Genomic DNA, 19,522 nt, shown 5'->3' on the forward strand with positions numbered 1-19,522 from the left:
GGGCATCGTCACCTCGTCAGGGACAACATCGTCCCGCATAAACGAACACGCCTCAGGACGGAATCCTACACTCAACTTTCCTTCTACCGCACCCGCGTAAAATGCATCAGGCCAACGGTCTTTTGACCTCGTTGGGCATCGTCACCCTATCGGGTCGGGCATCGTCACCTCGTCAGGGACGGCATCGTCCCGCGTAAACGAACATGCCTCAGGATGGACTCACCCCGCGTAAACGAACACGCCTCAGGGTATCACCTTCCCAACCGATCCTACATTCTCGTACCTTCGTTCCAGTCATACCACACATACCACACGGCCACATATACACATGGCCACACACAATCGCACACTTCACATATACCTCACAAATACACATTCTCGCCTCATGAACACCACAAGATCACCCGTGCTTGGCACGCGAACTCAATGCGCAATCACACCATCACGCCTCATGGCCACACACTCTCGGCACACAATCACGCCACATTTAGCCCAAGACACAATCCATAATCAACCAACAATCACAAACCATACAATCGTATATACGAACTCCAAAAATTCTAAATTTTGGATATATCATAAAAAACATCTTGATAAAAATTTCTTATGAAGAACACAAAATCAGTTTCAATCTACAACCATGCCTTTTTGTTCCTCGAAATCAGACCAAAATCAGTTCGCTCTAACAGACTGTTTTGTCCTCAAAATACATTTCTTTCAACACACAAATCACCTTGAAAAGCTTTGAACTTTTTATATGTTATAGAAAAGAAAGTAGCCAACAACTTTTGTGAAGGAAGTTTGTTGAAAATAAATCTGGAAAATTTTATAAAAATTCGATCAGACAAGAAGGTCGGGATAAACAGTGTTCCGGGCGGTTTCAATACGGTCTGAAAATGGGTTTTCGTACGACCCAAATGGCCTCCAAAAATTCCAAATTTAAAATATGTTATAATTCAAGATGTGAGGAAAAACTTTCGTGAAGGACACCACCCATGATTCGGCCTCCAAAAATCTCTACAAAAATAGCAAACCGGGAGGGTACAGAAAACACAATTTCGAGGTTCACCCAAACTTCAAGGATCCGAGTCCTTGTTGATACCCACCGAACTTCAGCCCTCAAAATTCATTCCACAAGGTTCAAACTACCATACTACAACGATCACGGCATTACACGGCAATTTCACACAATTAATTGCCGAATCAAACTATCCAATCTACGCGCCGAACAGAAAATCACAGCCCTTATCAGAGCCCCAAAACAGCCGCTTAAACTACCCAAACCGAGCCATAAACATGTCTAACAATACCCGAGGTTCTAGGGAGAGTTTGGGGAAGTCACTTACCCTAAAAAGGCGGGACAAACTAGCTAGATGGGTGGCTGGAACGGGCGGAACAGCAGCAGCAGCAGCAGTAGCAAAGCCGGCGGTGATGGCGTCCGAACAGCTAAGGAGGAGAAGAACGCGGGAGAGAGAGAAGGGAATGGAGTTGTGGCCGGTGAAGGAGAGAGGAGGAGAGAGAGAGTGAAGAGCTGGTCAAAGGGTCTCTAGTGGGGATCCATGTGTCCAAAATCTAGCCCACTTGACCATCTTGCCCCTTATCCAATGGTTGACACTAATTCTTATCCAATAATTAATGGGCATAATGGTCTTTTAGCTCAATTATTGTGGCTGACCATATTAATATAATTAAAACCTTAATTTAATCCCAAAAATTTGTTTCAAAATTCGGAATACCCCAAATTAGGCCTATGGGCAATATGGTAATTTTCCAATTTCGGACCGAAATTCCAATTTTCGGCTATAACAACCTCAAATATATGTGGCCACTCAAAAATGGTGTCGGCCTCGCAAAATAGTCACTTACGACCTCAAAAATCGGCATTGAAGTCTTGAGGGGCAAAATGGTAATTTTTCCGGTCCCGAACCGAAATCCATTTTTTTTGCAAAAATGGGTGGCCCCAAGGTTGGTCAAGCCAAAAACGTCATCAGCCGCTCAAAATTGTCAGTTTCAAAATTCTCGATTCCCGGGTCCGAATTCCAAGAAATGACTAGGATCGAACAATCGCGACTTTAGCTTATCTCTTGCTAACGGGTGGTTCATTGGGATTACGGGCTCTCGACCCGTGATCAACACTAAGTCAAATCACGTTTAAGTTTGCTCGAACCAAGGCGACCTCGATTGTCATGTAATTGCGAGAGTCTGTCGCTAGTTCCCTTCGGACACAATTAATCAAATAGATCGCTCTCTGTTGGCCCAAAACATTTCCTCGACAATCCTTATGGTCGAAGGTCGAACTAAGGTCGAGTTCTTTGGTCGTACGAACTCAATCCCGTAACGGCCTTACCCGTAAGGTTAGCATCCCGAGAATGCGCGGTTCTGGGTGAGATCTCACTATAAGTGCATTGGCCAACTATTCATTTCATAAATCCCGGGAAAGGATCGAAAATTCAGACTGTTACATGATTGTCTATTTCGACTAAGCAATCGGATACTTCCCAGTAGGTGGTTTTCAACTCAGTCAAAACTTTATTGACAACTTCTTTTACAAATTCACCTTTGCCTCTGATAGTATTAGAGGAAAAAGCATCAAGACATTATGTATAGCAAAACAGGATAATGCATCTCGAACAACTAGACCGTACATAATATAATTCAATACCTGTATGGCATACTTTGGAGGTCCCATCCCTTTAGTGCTCCAACCTCATTGAGAGCGGCCTTCCACTTGCAGATAGTCTCATCATCAAACTGCTTCTTGTTTGCATGAGAAACAATGGCCTTGCCATAGCGCTCAGTCTGGTTTTTTACCTCGGATGGTGTGACATCATAGAAAACGGGCATGATCTTATGTCTCCTTGTGTTCTTGCTCTCCAACATCTTGACCAACTCCCTAAGGCACCATGTACTATCAGCATATCCTTAAGAAAAGATTGGTATTGAGATCTTTGACTGCTCAATCGCTTGGAGAAGCTCATTACCGATCTCCTCCCCGATGCGGAGCTCTTCATCGTCTCTATATATCCGAATTCTAGCATCAGTCATGCTGGTGTAAAGGTAATCAGTAATGTCCCTACGGGTATCTGGTCTTCTAAAGCTCAAAAATGCTTCGTAATCATATCCCGATGACTTCTCCATTTCCTGATTACTAGAAGAGACGTTCGGCATATTCATTTGTTCTTTGTACACGCTCCCCTTGTAAGGCTGCATTTAGTACAAAAGACTAAAAACATAAGCAACTACTGTCAGATGCGAAGTTCAACCACAAAGGTTGGTGCAAATTCTCTGTTCAACAAGGATTAGAAAAGCTGCCCGAAAATGATACCCACGTGCAGGAGGATGAGGCTAATTTCTATTAGAAGAAAATGTAGACAGAAGTTTTAAGTCATTGTTACAAAACCTTATCCACAAATGCACACGCTCATATCGAACATCATGGCGGTGTCGGCACCATCATCAAGCTCATTGTTGCTGGAGGTATGCGATCTTGTGCGTGTATAGTTCGCTATTCAAGCGACACGACGATCATCAACCACACATCCGTTACTGATCTTCGTTTACCCCAACAGCTTTCTCCTATAAAGAGAAGTTCACAAAAGTCGACCATGAATGCTGTGTGAAAGAAGTTGGGCTCATCTCGGTTCAGTCGTTGAAGCGGCCGACAAGGCTTCCGTGCAACGAGGATTTGAAATGCTACCCGAAAATGACGACCACGTGCAGGTTGATGAGACTAACTTCTACTAGAAGCAAATATAGAGATAAGTTGGAAGTCATTGTAACAAGGTGTGGTGAGGCTAATATCTATCGAAAGCTTGATATTAAAATAAAATAAAAAAGCACCTACTGAGGGAATAATATTTTGGGTCTTTTGCTCAAGTCATGACATTTTTCTATGTCCAACTAAACCCAGCTTCACTAATGCGGTATCTCCATGTTGAACTAACAATAATGCTGATAATTGGCACACAAACAACAGTCATTGATAGAAATTACTTGAACATGAATAATTTACTTAATGCAATCATTTGCAGACATTTACATAACAATTAATTTTATAAACTGATCCAATCATAACATAGTATCAAGATAATCGCCACGATGAAGTCACTGAAAATTGTAATCTCGAACGGCCTTCCTCTTGGCAGTGGAAGTAGAAGAAAATACAATGATTAGTTTCAAACAGTTTGTTACGTTCGCTTTTTCTCTCATTTCAGGAATTTGTATTAAAGATATCTAGTTACATTGATCAATGCCTGTACAATGCACGATAGCAATGTGCTTATATGAATAAAATTATGTTAAATATCTTATGTTGGAGATATGATTTGATATTATTGGAGATTCCGATTATGAATTATGATCTTATTTGCAGACTCATTGATTTAGCCAATCGATGATTGATTTGATAAATAGGATGTTCTAATCTCTTGTATTCTATTTTTCTTCTCATTTGTACACCATAAATAGACCATGTACATATATACAAAACATCAATACAATACAATCAGAAATTCTCCAATTCTTTCAATTTATGTCATGGTATCAGAGCCATCTTTCCTGGCCTAGCTTCCGCGATTTTGATATTGCCTCTGGTTTTGTCTCGGATTTGTTGTTACAATCCTAACCTTGCAAAACAAATTAGCCACTCAGGTAGGAATTCAATTTTCTTTTGATACCATGTCAGGAAATCCGATTGCAAATGAGGAAGCCCCAACTCACCTCAAAATCAAACTCCAACACCATCAGATCAAATTAATCCGATTGATGATGGGTGGTCTTCTATTTAGCACACCGACTGTATTCGGCATTCAGCTAGATTTACACTTGCTCCAGTCCAGGCTTCCGGCCCATTTCAGTGGCCTCTAGTTCATTTGTACACCGTCCAAGGCCAATGGGCCACCGGACCAAGACAGGCGTGGGCCCAATAGTATCAACATGGTCCACCTAGAGAAGAAAGCGTACTTGGGCTAATAACTCAGCCCAATGGAGATGGGCCAGTTCACGCTTCACACGAGACCAACCCGGATGGCGGATCGGGTTGGACAATTCCAAGTCGTGGACTTGGACCCACCCTACCGGGTCTAGGGACGGATCCCTACCCAATTCTTCAACTTGGATACCTACCCTATGCGTTTCCAATTGGCAGTGGCGGCCGGCCCGGGCCCAGCGATCCACTCTACACCTCGCCGGCCAATGGAAGAGAGTGACGACTCATTAGCTTGCAACTCACCGACTCGAAGAACTATAACACTTAGCTTTGGGACTTTCGGTGAGCCCTTGTCACTAACGACAAGGATGGCTTCCTTGACGGAGCCATTCCCTTTTCGGCTGATGAACGATTTTAGAGGCACTAGCGCAAGTGCAACCAATTAGTTCGCACTTGGATCGGAAACTGTCTACCTACCGACGTCACGACTGGCATCCCACCCACTGAAGACACAAAGAAACTACGGGAGAACATCCGTGAGATGTATGGACAGCTGGATCAGGCAAGGCTACTCACAATCAGCCAAGCTTTGTCGGAGTTGAAGTAAGGGAACCTTTCGGTTGCCGCTTGCTTCAATCGGCAATCGGCTATCGGCTTTGTGGAATGAGCTCGAGGCGGCCGAGGAACGTCTCGAGGGACCTGAGACCACACTCTGACAGTACCGAGAAATAAAAGAAAGGGAAAATGCCACGAGATTCTTACTGACACTCAACAAGTCGTACTTGTCCTTCTGGTCGCAAGTTCTTGCGATGGAATCGGCACCTCCACTCGGTCGGATCTACCAATTGGCAGTCTAGGAGGAGAGCCAATGGCTAGCCACGACCGAACATGCAAAGGTGGGTGAAGGAATCAGCCTTACTACCTTCCCATTTGGCTTTGTTGCAGCGGAGATGACGATCGGAGGATAGGAAGCTCTCGGGAACGTTGGGACTAGAAGTATTGCTGCAGCGTCAAAGGAAAATGAGGGATGCCTTAGGGTTTCTCGCACGGACAGGTGGGATTCACGCATGGAATCAGACGGCTCACCTTATTCCATCATTCGGGCAGAATTTAATGGCCATCAGCAAGCCACGTCAGCACCAGCTTATAAAGGATCCTTTGGCTCACGAAGTTCCACGTCATCGGGAAAGGTTCGTGGACAAAATTCAAAATCCAAAAATAAATATTGTGAATTTTGCAAGCGACCACACCATACTATTGACACATGCTGGAAACTACATGGGAGACCAAATGATAAAGACAAAAAGGAAAAGATATTTTTGGCTTATCAGGTTTCTGCGCAAAAAATTGATGGAACACATCAAACAATTACTCAAGAGTAATATCAAAATATTATGAAAGCTTTGAGTCAATTGAAGACCAGTGACAAGAATGCAAGTTTCTTAGGTATCTTACTTTATAAGATGAATTCAATCTCAGTTGATGCATGGATAGTCGATTCAGGAGCCAGTGATCATATAATTTGCAATGAGCATTTATTTTCCCAAATTTACAATGATTCACAATCCTCTGTCTCTGTACTTCTTCCAATTGGGAATGTCACCTATGTTACTAAAATTGGCATTGTTTATCTTGGTCCCAGTTTATCCTAAAATATGTCCTATATATTCATGATTTTGAATTTAACCTCCTTTCTGTCTCAAAAGTGTGCGGGAACAATTCTTGTCGTGCCATATTCAGTTCGGAAAATTGTTTCTTTCAGGACCATTCGACTGGGAAAATGATGGACTTGGGTAGTATTGCATAGGGACTTTAGATTTACTAAATAAATGCATTTCTTGTAATGCAACAATAAAAATTTCCTTTTTCATCAACGCTTGGGTCATAGTGTGCATATCCCTCATCCAAAATGTCAAATATGCCCTTTGGCTAAACAATCTCGGACATCTTTTCCAATCAGTACATCACGAGCAAATAGTGCTTTTTCCTTATTACATGTGGACATCTGGGGTCACTATCATACCCATCATCGTGATAGGTCTCATTTCTTCCTCACAATAGTTGATGATTATACCCGTGCTACTTGGGTCTTCCTTATGCACTTTAAGAGTCAAAACTTTTCTTATCTGTCGAATTTCCTTTCTTTGGTTAGAAATCAATTCGATAAATCTGTCCAATGAATTTTTATAGACAAGGGACGTGAATTCTTCACTTCTGATTGTGTATCGTTTCTATCTTCCCATGGAATTATTCATGAAAGTTCTTGTACTTACACTCCTCAACAAAATGGAGTTGTTGAACGCAAGCGTAGACATCTCTTAGAAGTAGCTCGAGGACTACAATATCAAGCTTCAATCCGTGAGACTTTTTAGGGAGATTGTATGGTCATGACAGCCTATTTAATTAATCGCATGCCAACTCGAATTCTTAATGGCCGAACTCCCTTTGAAATGCTTTATGGAAAGGAGCCAGATATTGATCACCTTCGAGTATCTGGCTGTTTATGCTATGCGACGACTGTGGGGCCTCGGGATAAAATGGGTCCTCGAGCCACTCAATGTATTTTCATGGGATATCCCCCTCTTCAGAAAGGATATAGGGTTATGGAAATATCCACAAGGCATTTCTTTATAAGCAGGGATGTTGTATTTCACAATGATGTTTTTCCATTCCAGGAGATGGCATCTTCATTCGACTCATCTTTATCATTATCAAACCACCGTCAATTCTTATTAGATGAGAATTTATCTATGGCTCCCCAATATGTCCTTATTACACCAGAACAACCTGTACAAATTATGAGAGATTCTCGAAGACAAGTAGTTGAATTACCAGACCACTATCTACGGAGAATCATTCATCCGCATCACCCATGGTGGCCTCATCTCCACCACAGCTTATCCAATAATACTCTTCACAAGTACCAGAGCAACTACTAGTTGAGCAACCTCAACGCTCTAAATCGCATATTCGTCCACCTACATGGACAAAGAATTACATATGTTCTGCATTGAGTTCTCTAGGTACTCAATATCTTGTATCGTCATATGTCTCTTTTAGTCGACTATCACCAGAGCATATGTGTTGTATTAGTCGAATTAAGAAGAACATGAGTCATCTTCATATAATGAAGCAGCACGTGATTTTCGATGGCAAAAAGCCATGGCATTTGAATTTAATGCCCTCATGGAAAATCACACTTGGGATATTGTTCCATTACCCCTGCATCAAAGCCAATTGGCTGTAAATGGATATACATAATCAAATTCAAAGCCAATGGCTCTGTTGAATGATACAAGGCTCGTTTGGTTGCTAAAGGATTTACACAACGAGAAGGTTTTGATTATCGCGAAACCTTTCTTTTATTGCCAAAGAGGTAACTGTCCGTTCCTTCTTGTCAATTGCTGCCATTCAAAATTGGCCATTACATCATATGGATGTACACAATGCATTTCTGCATGGGAATCTCGATGAAGAAATCTACATGGAACTTCCACAAAGTTTACGTAGACATGGGGAGCCTCGAGTATGACATCTCTGTCACTCCCCGATCCCCATCGGGCACGCGACACCCTTACCCGGTCGATTTATGCGACATCCCAGAGTTATCGCCGACCTCACATAACCATCAGAGGTTTAAATTCACAGCGAAACTACAAATAACCCGGACAATTAAAACTGGGGAGAATAGGGAGAATATACATATATTCGTTTACCAACTTATAAACTATTTACAACTTACAACCGCCACGATTTACATCCATCACATACACTTGCACACCGCATTACAAACCATCGATATACCAAAAGATCGATGACCTGGCTTTCTGTCCCCAAAAATGTTACTTTCCCAGAAATCTACTAGGAACCCCTGAACTAACCCCTACGCCCCTTGCTAGGCGTCCATTCTGAGTCTGACTCATCATCACCAGAGTCTGAACTCCCCTGATCCGATTGCTCCTCCGAAGACTCCGGCTCCGCCTTAATCACAATCGAATGATCAATGTCACCCGACTCAGCAGGAACGGCGTTCTGGTACTCTTCGGCTAGGAAATCGAAGAAATTATATTCTGGCACGAAATTGGGATCCATCTATTCCTCAAAGGGGAGTATATACTCCGGGTCTCTTGCCGGCTCATCCGACTCCTCAGACTCGTCCTTAGGCTCTACCTCGGGCTCCACCTCTTCTGGTTCCTCCTCCTTTGGTTCCTCCTCGGGGATTGGTTCTAAATCTATGTCCATCGGGTCATCCTCAGATTGCGATGCTTCGGGCTCGGGCTCATACTCAGCCTCCGAAGATCCCTGAGCGGCGGTTGCTGGATGCATCCCAGACTGCGCTATGCTAACCTCCGTACTAGTCAGCTCTCCATCAATCGGGGGTACTGCAGTCGGGTCCCAATCCCCAACAAGATCAAAAGGAACATCGAATCCTCTAACGGGCCCGAACTCAGTCCCGTCAGCATCCCGAAAGAACCAGGCAGTGTACTTCTACTCCTCCCAAAGGGGTAAACCTACGTCTACGAAAACGGTAGTAGTGTGCTTAATCCAGGTCATACCATCACCCATCGGAAACTCTAAGACTTCTAGCTCGGTGTGCACGGGTACTCCAAAACGTTCTGGTGGCGGTGGCGGAGGATTCATGAATCCAGCCGGGGTTCTGAAATTTGTTGGTTGAAACAACCATGAGAACACTTCTCAGCAAGTTCACCCGTAAACCCCATCTAGGCTATCACGTACCTCCAGACAATCACCCAAACACGCAATCACACACATACCATTGTCACACAGCAGGCACATCAACACAATTGCAAGCACGCACAATTCTCATGTCATACACTCGTTCCGTTCTCATCATATCTCATCTACATTCCTCGCCAGTGACCCGCATACACGTACACGCCTCAGGTACACTGTGACCTCTTTCCACAACACTTCCAGGCCCGCGTAAACGTACACGCCTCGGGCCATGTTTCTTGCCCGCGTAAACGTACACGCCTTAGGCTCAACATCTACCACCCACTGCGCAACCCGTGTTGAAGTACACGCCTCAGGCTGGCAGTTTTCCGGTAAAATCGGGCATCGTCCCACGTAAACGTACACGCCTCAGAACGGCACAAATTCCACGATCACACATGCCATCTCATTTTCACTTTCTTACTTATGCACATGCTCAACAAGCATTTGCCATACACAATTGGCCCTTCACACGCGGCCCGTGCACGCATTAATTACACGAAATCCATGCACACTCAACATTCGACATGGCCAGTAATAATAATTAAAATAGTCTGGCCCACGCGTGCACCCAACAAACATAATTAACTCAATCAATTGAACAATCACACATTTAATTTCACCACCACAATCTAATTATTTTCAAATGCACGTAAAACACAGAAATCATTATTTTTGTCCCACCAAACAACGCCAAATCGATTCCGGTCCTTCACGGGACTTTTTCACCATAAATTCCCGGTTCTAAAAATCCAACTTGCGTCCCGATCGGCCCATCACGGCCCCATGAACAGTAGACCACAGCCACTGTTATCCTCAAATTTCCAATAAATATTGCCCGAATTAAATCCTAAGGCCCGCCACAAAATTTCCACTCCCAATTCATGCAATTCCGAACCTAACTTTAACCAGATTTCGCCCAAAAATCGCCCGTCAATACCCGAAGTCCTAAGTTGGGTTTAGAGCGCGACTTACCCCGCGTTCTAGGGTATCGCGACTAGAACGGAAAGTGGTAGCACTTAATCGGGAACGGCGACGACGACGTACGGCTCCCGGGTGGCGGCGATCCGCTTGGGCGGCGACGGCGCGGCTTGGGCGGTGGCCAGTGGAGCTCACGGCCAAAGGGGGACCGAAAGGGAGAGAGAAAGAACGGCAGCTTGGGGGGGGGGGGGGGGGGCGTGAAGCTCGGCGGTGGCGCGGCGGCGATCCAGGGGGCGTGACCGGCGGTGGTGATGGCGCGGCGGCGACGGCAAAGGGAGAGAGAGAGAGATCGGTGGAGGGGGAGGGGCTCACGGCAAGGGGGGGAATTTCACGGGGAGAGGGGGGAAAAGAAGAGAGAGAGGAGAGACAGAAAGGGGGTCAAGGGCTAATTGTCCAATTTTAACCATTTTTTTTGGGTAATTTATCAAAATACCCCTCTCTAATCTTTTTAATCCGACGGCCGAGATTCGATCCAATCTAAAAATCAACGGTTAGGATTGAATCTTACTTAAAAATATCCAAGGGTAATTATGCCTTTTCCAACTTTGGGCCCAAAATGACCAAAATGCCCTTGTCCAACAAAACTAATCCTTTATTAACTCTTAGGGGCATTTTGGTCACTTTCTCTGTTTCTCATCAAAATCAAGTTTTTCTGAAGGTTCGGGCACAACAAAAATTGCACGTTACAACCGCAACGTCGTTCTAATGTTCCGTTGTGACTTTCAAATTTTCCGGTGTCCGATTTGGGCTGAATTAAATAATTAAATTCTATTAAACCTAACTCGAGCGTTTCTCAAACTAACGTGCGGCTTGTTGGGGAAATTCGCTTATTCGACCCGTGACTGACACTAAATCGAGTCACGTGCAATTTATTCAGACCGTCACGATTTCGGTTGTCAATAAAATCGCGAGGATCAATTACTAGATCCGTGGGGCACGATCGTTCGATATAGGTTCGGGATCGTTCGTCAATTCATTTCGTGGTCCAGCGGTATCACCTGCGATCCACTACTGTGACAGTGGCGAACTGACCCCTGATTATCCTTAGATCGGCCAACAGTGGCTCAAAATATCACCTCGACGATTTAATGGTCGAAAGTCAATCCACGATCGAATTTTCTTTAGTCGTATGAATTTAATTCCCCGATTAGCCTTTTCCTAATGGTTAGCATCCTAGGAATGATCAGTTCCGGGCGAGAACTAACTATGAGTACATTCATAAAACTCAGTATTTTACAAATCCCAAATGGACTATTTTTCAGGATGTCACAACTCTTCCCCCCGTACAGAAATTTCGTCCTCAAAATTTACAAATCTTACCACTACTCAGAAATTACAAATCTTACTACTGCTCAAACAACTGGGGGTATTGACGTTGCATCACCTCTTCACTTTCCCAAGTTGCGCCTTCAGTCTCGTGGTGTTCCTAAAAGACTTTGACCATCGGGATCGTCTTGTTCCTTAGAACCCGTTCCTTCCGATCTTCAATCCTTACCGGCCTCTCTACATATGACACTTTGTCATCTATTTCGATCTCCTCATAATTCAACACATGAGTCGGATCCGGTTCATATTTCCTTAACATCGATACGTGGAACACATTATGCACTTGCGATAAATTCGGCGGAAGTGCAAGACGATAGGCTAAATCTCCAATTCTTTCCAGTACTTCAAATGGTCCCACGTACCTCGGACTCAACTTTCCCTTCTTTCCAAATCTGGATAGTCCCCTCATGGGCGATACCTTAAGAAAAACGTGATCTCCGACCTGAAACTCCAAAGGTCTTCGCCTTCTGTCTACATAACTCTTTTGACGGCTATGCGCTGTCCTCAGTCTTTCACGAATAATCTTAACTGCCTCAATCGACTACTCAACTAGCTCTGGCCCAATTATAGTCCTTTCTCCCACTTTATTCCAGCACACGGGCGTTCTACAAGCCCTACCATATAGTGCTTCAAAAGGCGTCATTCCAATGCTCTGCTGGAAGCTATTATTATAAGCAAACTCTACTAAGGGCAGTTGCTCTTCCCACTTACCCTGAAAATCCATCACGCATGCCCTGAGCATATCTTCCAGAGTCTGAATTGTCCTCTCAGACTGACCATCCGTTTGTGGATGATAAGCTGTATTGAATTGCAGTTTCGATCCCAATGCCGTCTGCAGACTTTTCCAAAAATTGACGGTAAATCTGGGATCACAATCTGACGTAATCGTTACTAGTACTCCATGCAAACGAATTATCTGCTATACATACAACTCTGCATACCGCTCTAATGCGAAATCCTTTTGCACGGCCAAAAAAATGTGCCGACTTGATCAACCTGTCGACAATCACCCAAATAGCATCATGACCTCTTTGGCTCCTTGGCAATCCCGACACAAAGTCCATGGTTATATGTTCCCATTTCCACTCTGGGATTTCCAACGGTCGCAACAATCCTCCAGGCTTACAATGTTGCGCTTTCACTTGCTGACATGTCAGGCACTTAGCCACGTGTTTAGCGATGTCTGCCTTCATACCATTCCACCAATAGTACTGTCTCAAATTCCGATACATTTTAGTACCGCCCGGATGAATACTGTAATTGTTACGATGCGCTTCAGACAAAATCTCTTCCTTAAGTTTTGCATCGTCAGGCACACATAAACGTCCACGAAACTTTAATATCCCATCTTTAGATACTTGAAAATCTGGCTTTCTCTTGGCCTCCTCCATCTCTACAATCTTTTGAATGTCCTGATCCGAAGATTGCAACATCTTGATCTTAGCCTGAATTTCCGGTTCAATCCTAAGCGTAGCCAGCAAACTCAAGACTTGACTTACTTCGAATTTAAACTCCGAGTCTCGCACTTTTTCTAATAGTGTCCACTCCTTAATCATCAAGTGGGCTATGCTCGACTTCCGACTTAAAGCATCGGCTACCCTATTAGCCTTTCCGGGATGGTATAAAATTTCACGGTCGTAATCCTTTAGCAACTCCATCCACCTACGCTGCCTCATGTTTAACTCATTTTGAGAAAACAAATACTTGAGGCTCTGATGGTCTGTATATATCTGAAACTTCTCTCCACATAAATAATGTCGCCAAATCTTCAGGGCGAACACTATGGCGGCCAATTCCAAGTCATGCGTCGGATAGTTCAACTCATGCGGCCTTAACTGCCTTGAAGCATAAGCTACTACTCGCCCATGTTGCATGAGTACACATCCCAACCCTTTCAACGATGCATCGCTATATATATCATACCCTCCGGGTCCTGACGGAATCGTCAACACTGGTGCCGTTGTCAATCTATACTGCAATTCTTGAAAACTCCTCTCACATTTGTCTAACCATTCAAACCTCGTTTCCTTTTTCAACAAATGCGTCAACGGCATTGCTATTGACGAAAATCCTTCCACAAAGCAACGATAGTATCCTGCTAAACCCAGGAAACTACGAACCTCTGTTACCGTCGTTGGCCTAGGCCACTTCATCACAGCTTCGATCTTCAAAGGATCTACTGAGATTCCTTCCCCTGAGATCACATGCCCAAGAAACGCGACTCGATTGAGCCAAAACTCGCACTTGCTAAACTTAGCATAGAGTGCGTTCTCCCTTAAAGTCTGCAACACTCGAATCAAATGAAATTCATGCTCCTCTAAGCCCTTCGAGTAAACCAATATATCGTCTATAAAAACGATCACAAACTGGTCTAAGAATTCTTTGAACACCCGATTCATCAGGTCCATAAAGGCAGCAGGGGCGTTCATTAATCCGAACGGCATTACTGTAAACTCATAATGTCCATACCTTGTTCGGAATGCCATCTTCGGGATATCCTCCATCCTAATCCTCAACTGATGATATCCCGTTCTCAAGTCAATTTTAGAGAACACCGAAGCCCCTTGCAACTGATCAAACAAATCATCAATCCTCGGCAAGGGATATTTATTTTTAATCGTCACCTGATTCAGCTGCCTGTAATCTATACACAATCTCAACGATCCATCTTTCTTCCTCACAAATAACACCGGCACTCCCCACGAAGACGCACTGGGACGAATAAACCCCTTGTCTAATAATTCTTGCATCTGCACTTTTAACTCCTTTAATTCTGACAACGACATCCTATAAGGTGCCTTCGAGATTGGCTCAGTTCCAGGTGCCAACTCAATTACAAATTCTACCTCCCTTGCTGGTGGCAGTCCCGGCAATTCATGAGGAAACACATCGGGATACTCGCACACCACAGCTATGTCCTCAAGCCTCGGCTCCTCAGCCGTCGAGTCAACTACTGCCGCTAAGAACCCTTGACAACCTTCACTCAACAACTTCGTCATTTCCAATGACGAAATCCATGGAATCGAGGATCCTCCTCGACTTCCCACAAATTTGAATTCCGGATGTCCAACTGGATTAAATTGGATCACCATACTACCACAATCCATTACGGCCCTCTGCTTAGACAACCAATCCATACCCACGATTACATCAAAATCGTACATATCTAGAACCGCTAGATCAATCTTTTCTTCCCTATCTCCAATCACGATCTTACAATCTGGACACCCCATTAAGACTAACATCTTTTCATCTAAGGGAGTCGTCACACATAGCACAACATCAAGCAATTGCGGTTCTATTCCAAGCAACTCAACAAATTGTTTCGATATAAAAGAATGCGACGCCCCGGGGTCAAATAAAGCATACGCAGCATGGTTGCACAGAGAAAACGTACCTGTGACAACCCCTGATGCGTTCTCGGCTTCTCTTCTGGCCATGGCATACACTCGTCCTTGTGCCGGTGGCCTATTCTGATTTGCTGTCGGGGCCGCTCCAGTCTGATTCCCATTCCGAGGTGGCGGCAATGCCGGCGGCCTGTTCTGCCTGGGATTGGGGCAATTCCTTATATGATGACCGAATCCCCCACATCCAAAACACGCTCCACCCCGGGTTGGACAAGGTCCACTCTCGTGTCTACCTCCACAAATTCTACACGGTCCATTGAAATTCCTAACTGGTTTCCCAATATTCCTTTTAACAGAAGGAGTGAAACGTCTATTATCTATCATCGGCCTCTTTCCAGGATTACGATTATCCCTACCTGGGTTAAACCTCGACCCAGAAGCGACGGCCCTATCCATCTGATCTCGCTCTAGAATCTAGGCCCTATCAAACATTTCCTCATAAGTTCCCAAATTTACCAGTAACAACTGGCTACGGATATCAACCCTCAATCCGTCTCGAAATCTTCGCGCCTTGTCATCGGGGTGCTTTACCATTCTCGGCGCAAACTTCGATAATCTAGCAAATTCCGCCTCATATTGATCCACCGTCATCAGACCCTGGCAAAGTCTCATAAACTCTGTTAGCTTCTTCTTCCTAGCATTTGCAAAGAAATATTTTTCATAGAACTTCTCAGTAAAAATAGCCCAAGTCCGGTCTGTTCCTTCCGGAAATATTCTATCTTTGGTGGCCTTCCACCCATCGTTTGCGTTATCCTGCAACTGGTAAACCGCTAGAGTTACTCTTTCATTATCGATACACTCTAGCACCTCAAAAGCCTTCTCGAGCTCCTCTACCCATCGAGGTGCAGCCTCAGGGTCACCTTTCCCAGAAAACTTGGGCGGTTTAAGCTTCATAAACTGCTCTACCAGTTGATGCATTGGCCTATTCATATTCATTTGCCCCTGCCCCTGGTTCTCATTATTATTGACAGTAGCAGCGGCCTCGGCAGCTTGGGCAATCGGAGCAGCTCTTTCCTGAGTCTGCTGTTCTAACAGATTTCCGATCCGTTCCAACGTCCTCATAACGACTTCCATTCGAGGATCTTCAGCAGGTCTAGCTTCCACTCTGGGTTCTGCTGCAGCTCCAGCATTGACCCCAAGATTTTCTATCGCTCCTGCACCCATTCCGAGGTCCTCTACATCCCTAGCTCGAGCACGACCTCGACCTCTCGTTCCTCTTCCTGTGCCCCTTCTTGGGACTCTTCCTACGCCTCTTCCTTCACTACTCATTATCGCAATTCTACCACTCTCCTACCTGCTATAATTTCATTTAAGAATTAGCACTCTAGGCCAACTAGATTAATCTAGTTCTAGGCAGTGAATTAACACAAGAATTCACTAAACAAACAATTCCTCGCTACCAACCACAAGACCACAATCACAATAGTCTGAACACTTACCTCAGGTCCAGACGCACCTGCATTCAATTACCACAACAATTTTCTCACTCAATCAATCACAACAAATAATCTGGAGGCACGTGTAGCTCATTCCACCTAACAACTCGCTAAGTCTCCCTAAATTCTACCCTAGGGTTTCTGCTCCTTATCACTCCGAACTTCGACCAGTCTAGATCGAGCTAACCTTGCTCTGATACCAATTCAAACGGGGATGTCACACCCCGATCCCCATCGGGCACGCGACACCCTTACCTGGTCGATTTATGCGACATCCCAGGGTTATCGCCGACCTCACATAACCATCAGAGGTTTAAATTCACAGCGGAACTACAAATAACCCGGACAATTAAAACTGGGGAGAATAGGGAGAATATACATATATTCATTTACCAACTTATAAACTATTTACAACTTACAACCGCCAAGATTTACATCCATCACATACACTTGCACACCTCATTACAAACCATCAATATACCAAAAGATCGATGACCTGACTTTCTGTCCCCAAAAATGTTACTTTCCCAGAAACCTACTAGGAACCCCTGAACTAACCCCTACGCCCCTTGCTAGGCGTCCATTCTGAGTCTGACTCATCATCACCGGAGTCTGAACTCCCCTGATCCGATTGCTCCTCCGAAGACTCCGGCTCCGCCTTAATCACAATCGGATGATCAATGTCACCCGACTCAGCTGGAACGGCGTTCTGGTACTCCTCGGCTAGCAAATCGAAGAAATTATATTCTGGCACGAAATTGGGATCCATGTATTCCTCAAACGGGAGTATATACTTCGGGTCTCCTGCCAGCTCATCCGACTCCTCAGACTCGTCCTCGGGCTCTACCTCGGGCTCCACCTCTTCTGGTTCTTCCTCCTCTGGTTCCTCTTCCTCTAGTTTCTCCTCGGGGATTGGTTCTAAATCTATGTCCATCGGGTCATCCTTGCGATGCTTCGGGCTCGGGCTCATACTCAGCCTCCGAAGATCCCTGAGCGGCGGTTGCTGGATGCATCCCAGACTGGGCTACGCTAACCTCCGTACTGGTCAGCTCTCCATCAATCGGGGGTACTGCAGTCGGGTCCCAATCCCCAACAAGATCAAAAGGAACATTGAATCCTCTAACGAGCCCGAACTCAGCCCCATCAACATCCTGGAAGAACCAGGCAGTGTACTTCTGCTCCTCCCAAAGGGGTAAACCTACATCTACGAAAACGGTAGTAGTGTGCTTAATCCAGGTCATACCATCACCCATCGGAAACTCTAAGACTTCTAGCTCGGTGTGCACGGGTACTCCAAAACGTTCTGGTGGCGGTGGCGGAGGATTCATGGATCCAGCGGGGGTTCTGAAATTTGTTGGTTGAAACAACCATGAGAACACTTCTCAGCAAGTTCACCCCTAAACCCCACCTAGGCTATCACGTACCTCCAGACAATCACCCAAAAACGTAATCACACACATACCATTGTCACACAGCACGCACATCAACACAATTGCAAGCACGCACAATTCTCATGTCATACACTCGTTCCGTTCTCATCATATCTCATCCACATTCCTCGCCAGTGACCCGCGTACACGTACACACCTAAGGTACACTACGACCTCTTTCCATAACACTTCCAGGCCCGCGTAAACGTACACGCCTCAGGCCATGTTTCTTGCCCGCGTAAACGTACACGCCTCAGGCTCAATATCTACCACCCACTGCGCAACCCGCGTTGAAGTACACGCCTCAGGCTGGCAGTTTTCCGGTAAAACCGGACATCGTCCCGCGTAAACGTACACGCCTCAGGACGGCACAAATTCCACGATCACACATACCATCTCATTTTCACTTTCTTACTTATGCACATGCTCAACAAGCATTTGCCATACACAATTGGCCCTTCACACGCGGCCCGTGCACGCATTAATTACATGAAATCCATGCACACTCAACATTCGACATGGCCAGTAATAATAATTAAAATAGTCTGGCCCACGGGTGCACCCAACAAACATAATTAACTCAATCAATTGAACAATCACACATTTAATTTCACCACCACAATCTAATTATTTTCAAACGCACGTAAAACACAGAAATCATTATTTTTCTCCCCCCAAACGACGTCAAATCGATTCCGGTCCTTCACGGGACTTTTTCACCATAAATTCCCGGTTCTAAAAATCCAACTTGCGTCCCGATCGGCCCATCACGGCCCCATGAACAGTAGACCACAGCCACTGTTATCCTCGAATTTCCAATAAATATTGCCCGAATTAAATCCTAAGGCCCGCCACAAAATTTCCACTCCCAATTCATGCAATTCCGCACCTAACTTTAACCAGATTTCGCCCAAAAATCGCCCGTCGATACCCGAAATCCTAAGTTGGGTTTAGAGCGAGACTTACCCGCGTTCTAGGCTATCGCGGCTAGAACGGAAAGCGGCGGCACTTAATCGGGAACGGCGGCGACCACGTACGGCTCTCGGGTGGCGGCGATCTGCTTGGGCGGCGATGGCGCGGCTTGGGTGGTGGCCGGTGGAGCTCACGGCCAAAGGGGGACCGAAAGGGAGAGAGAAAAAACGGCGGCTTGGGGGGGGGGGGGGCGTGAAGCTCGGCAGTGGCGCGGCGGCGATCCGGCGGGCGTGACCGGCGGTGGTGATGGCGCGGCGGTGACGGCAAAGGGAGAGAGAGAGAGATCGGTGGAGGGGGAGGGGCTCATGG

At 45.2% G+C, this 19,522-nt stretch overlaps 1 protein-coding gene across 1 annotated transcript; it reads right to left on the bottom strand.

Annotated features, from left to right (window-relative positions):
• Positions 1-2,450: 2,450 nt before the first annotated feature.
• LOC115689017 (disease resistance protein L6-like) lies at positions 2,451-3,195 on the bottom strand. The gene is made up of 2 exons (XM_056317924.1): positions 2,663-3,195; positions 2,451-2,565 (listed from the first exon to the last, which is right to left on the bottom strand). Exons 1-2 carry the CDS (start codon positions 2,878-2,880, stop codon positions 2,451-2,453), a joined length of 333 nt encoding a protein of 110 aa, XP_056173899.1. The 5' UTR covers positions 2,881-3,195.
• Positions 3,196-19,522: the final 16,327 nt, after the last annotated feature.

Source organism: Syzygium oleosum, unplaced genomic scaffold (assembly GCF_021117445.2).
Source record: "Syzygium oleosum isolate NSW1041296 unplaced genomic scaffold, Sole_v2.1 Sole_v2.14, whole genome shotgun sequence".
NCBI classification, from domain to species: Eukaryota; Viridiplantae; Streptophyta; class Magnoliopsida; order Myrtales; family Myrtaceae; genus Syzygium; species Syzygium oleosum.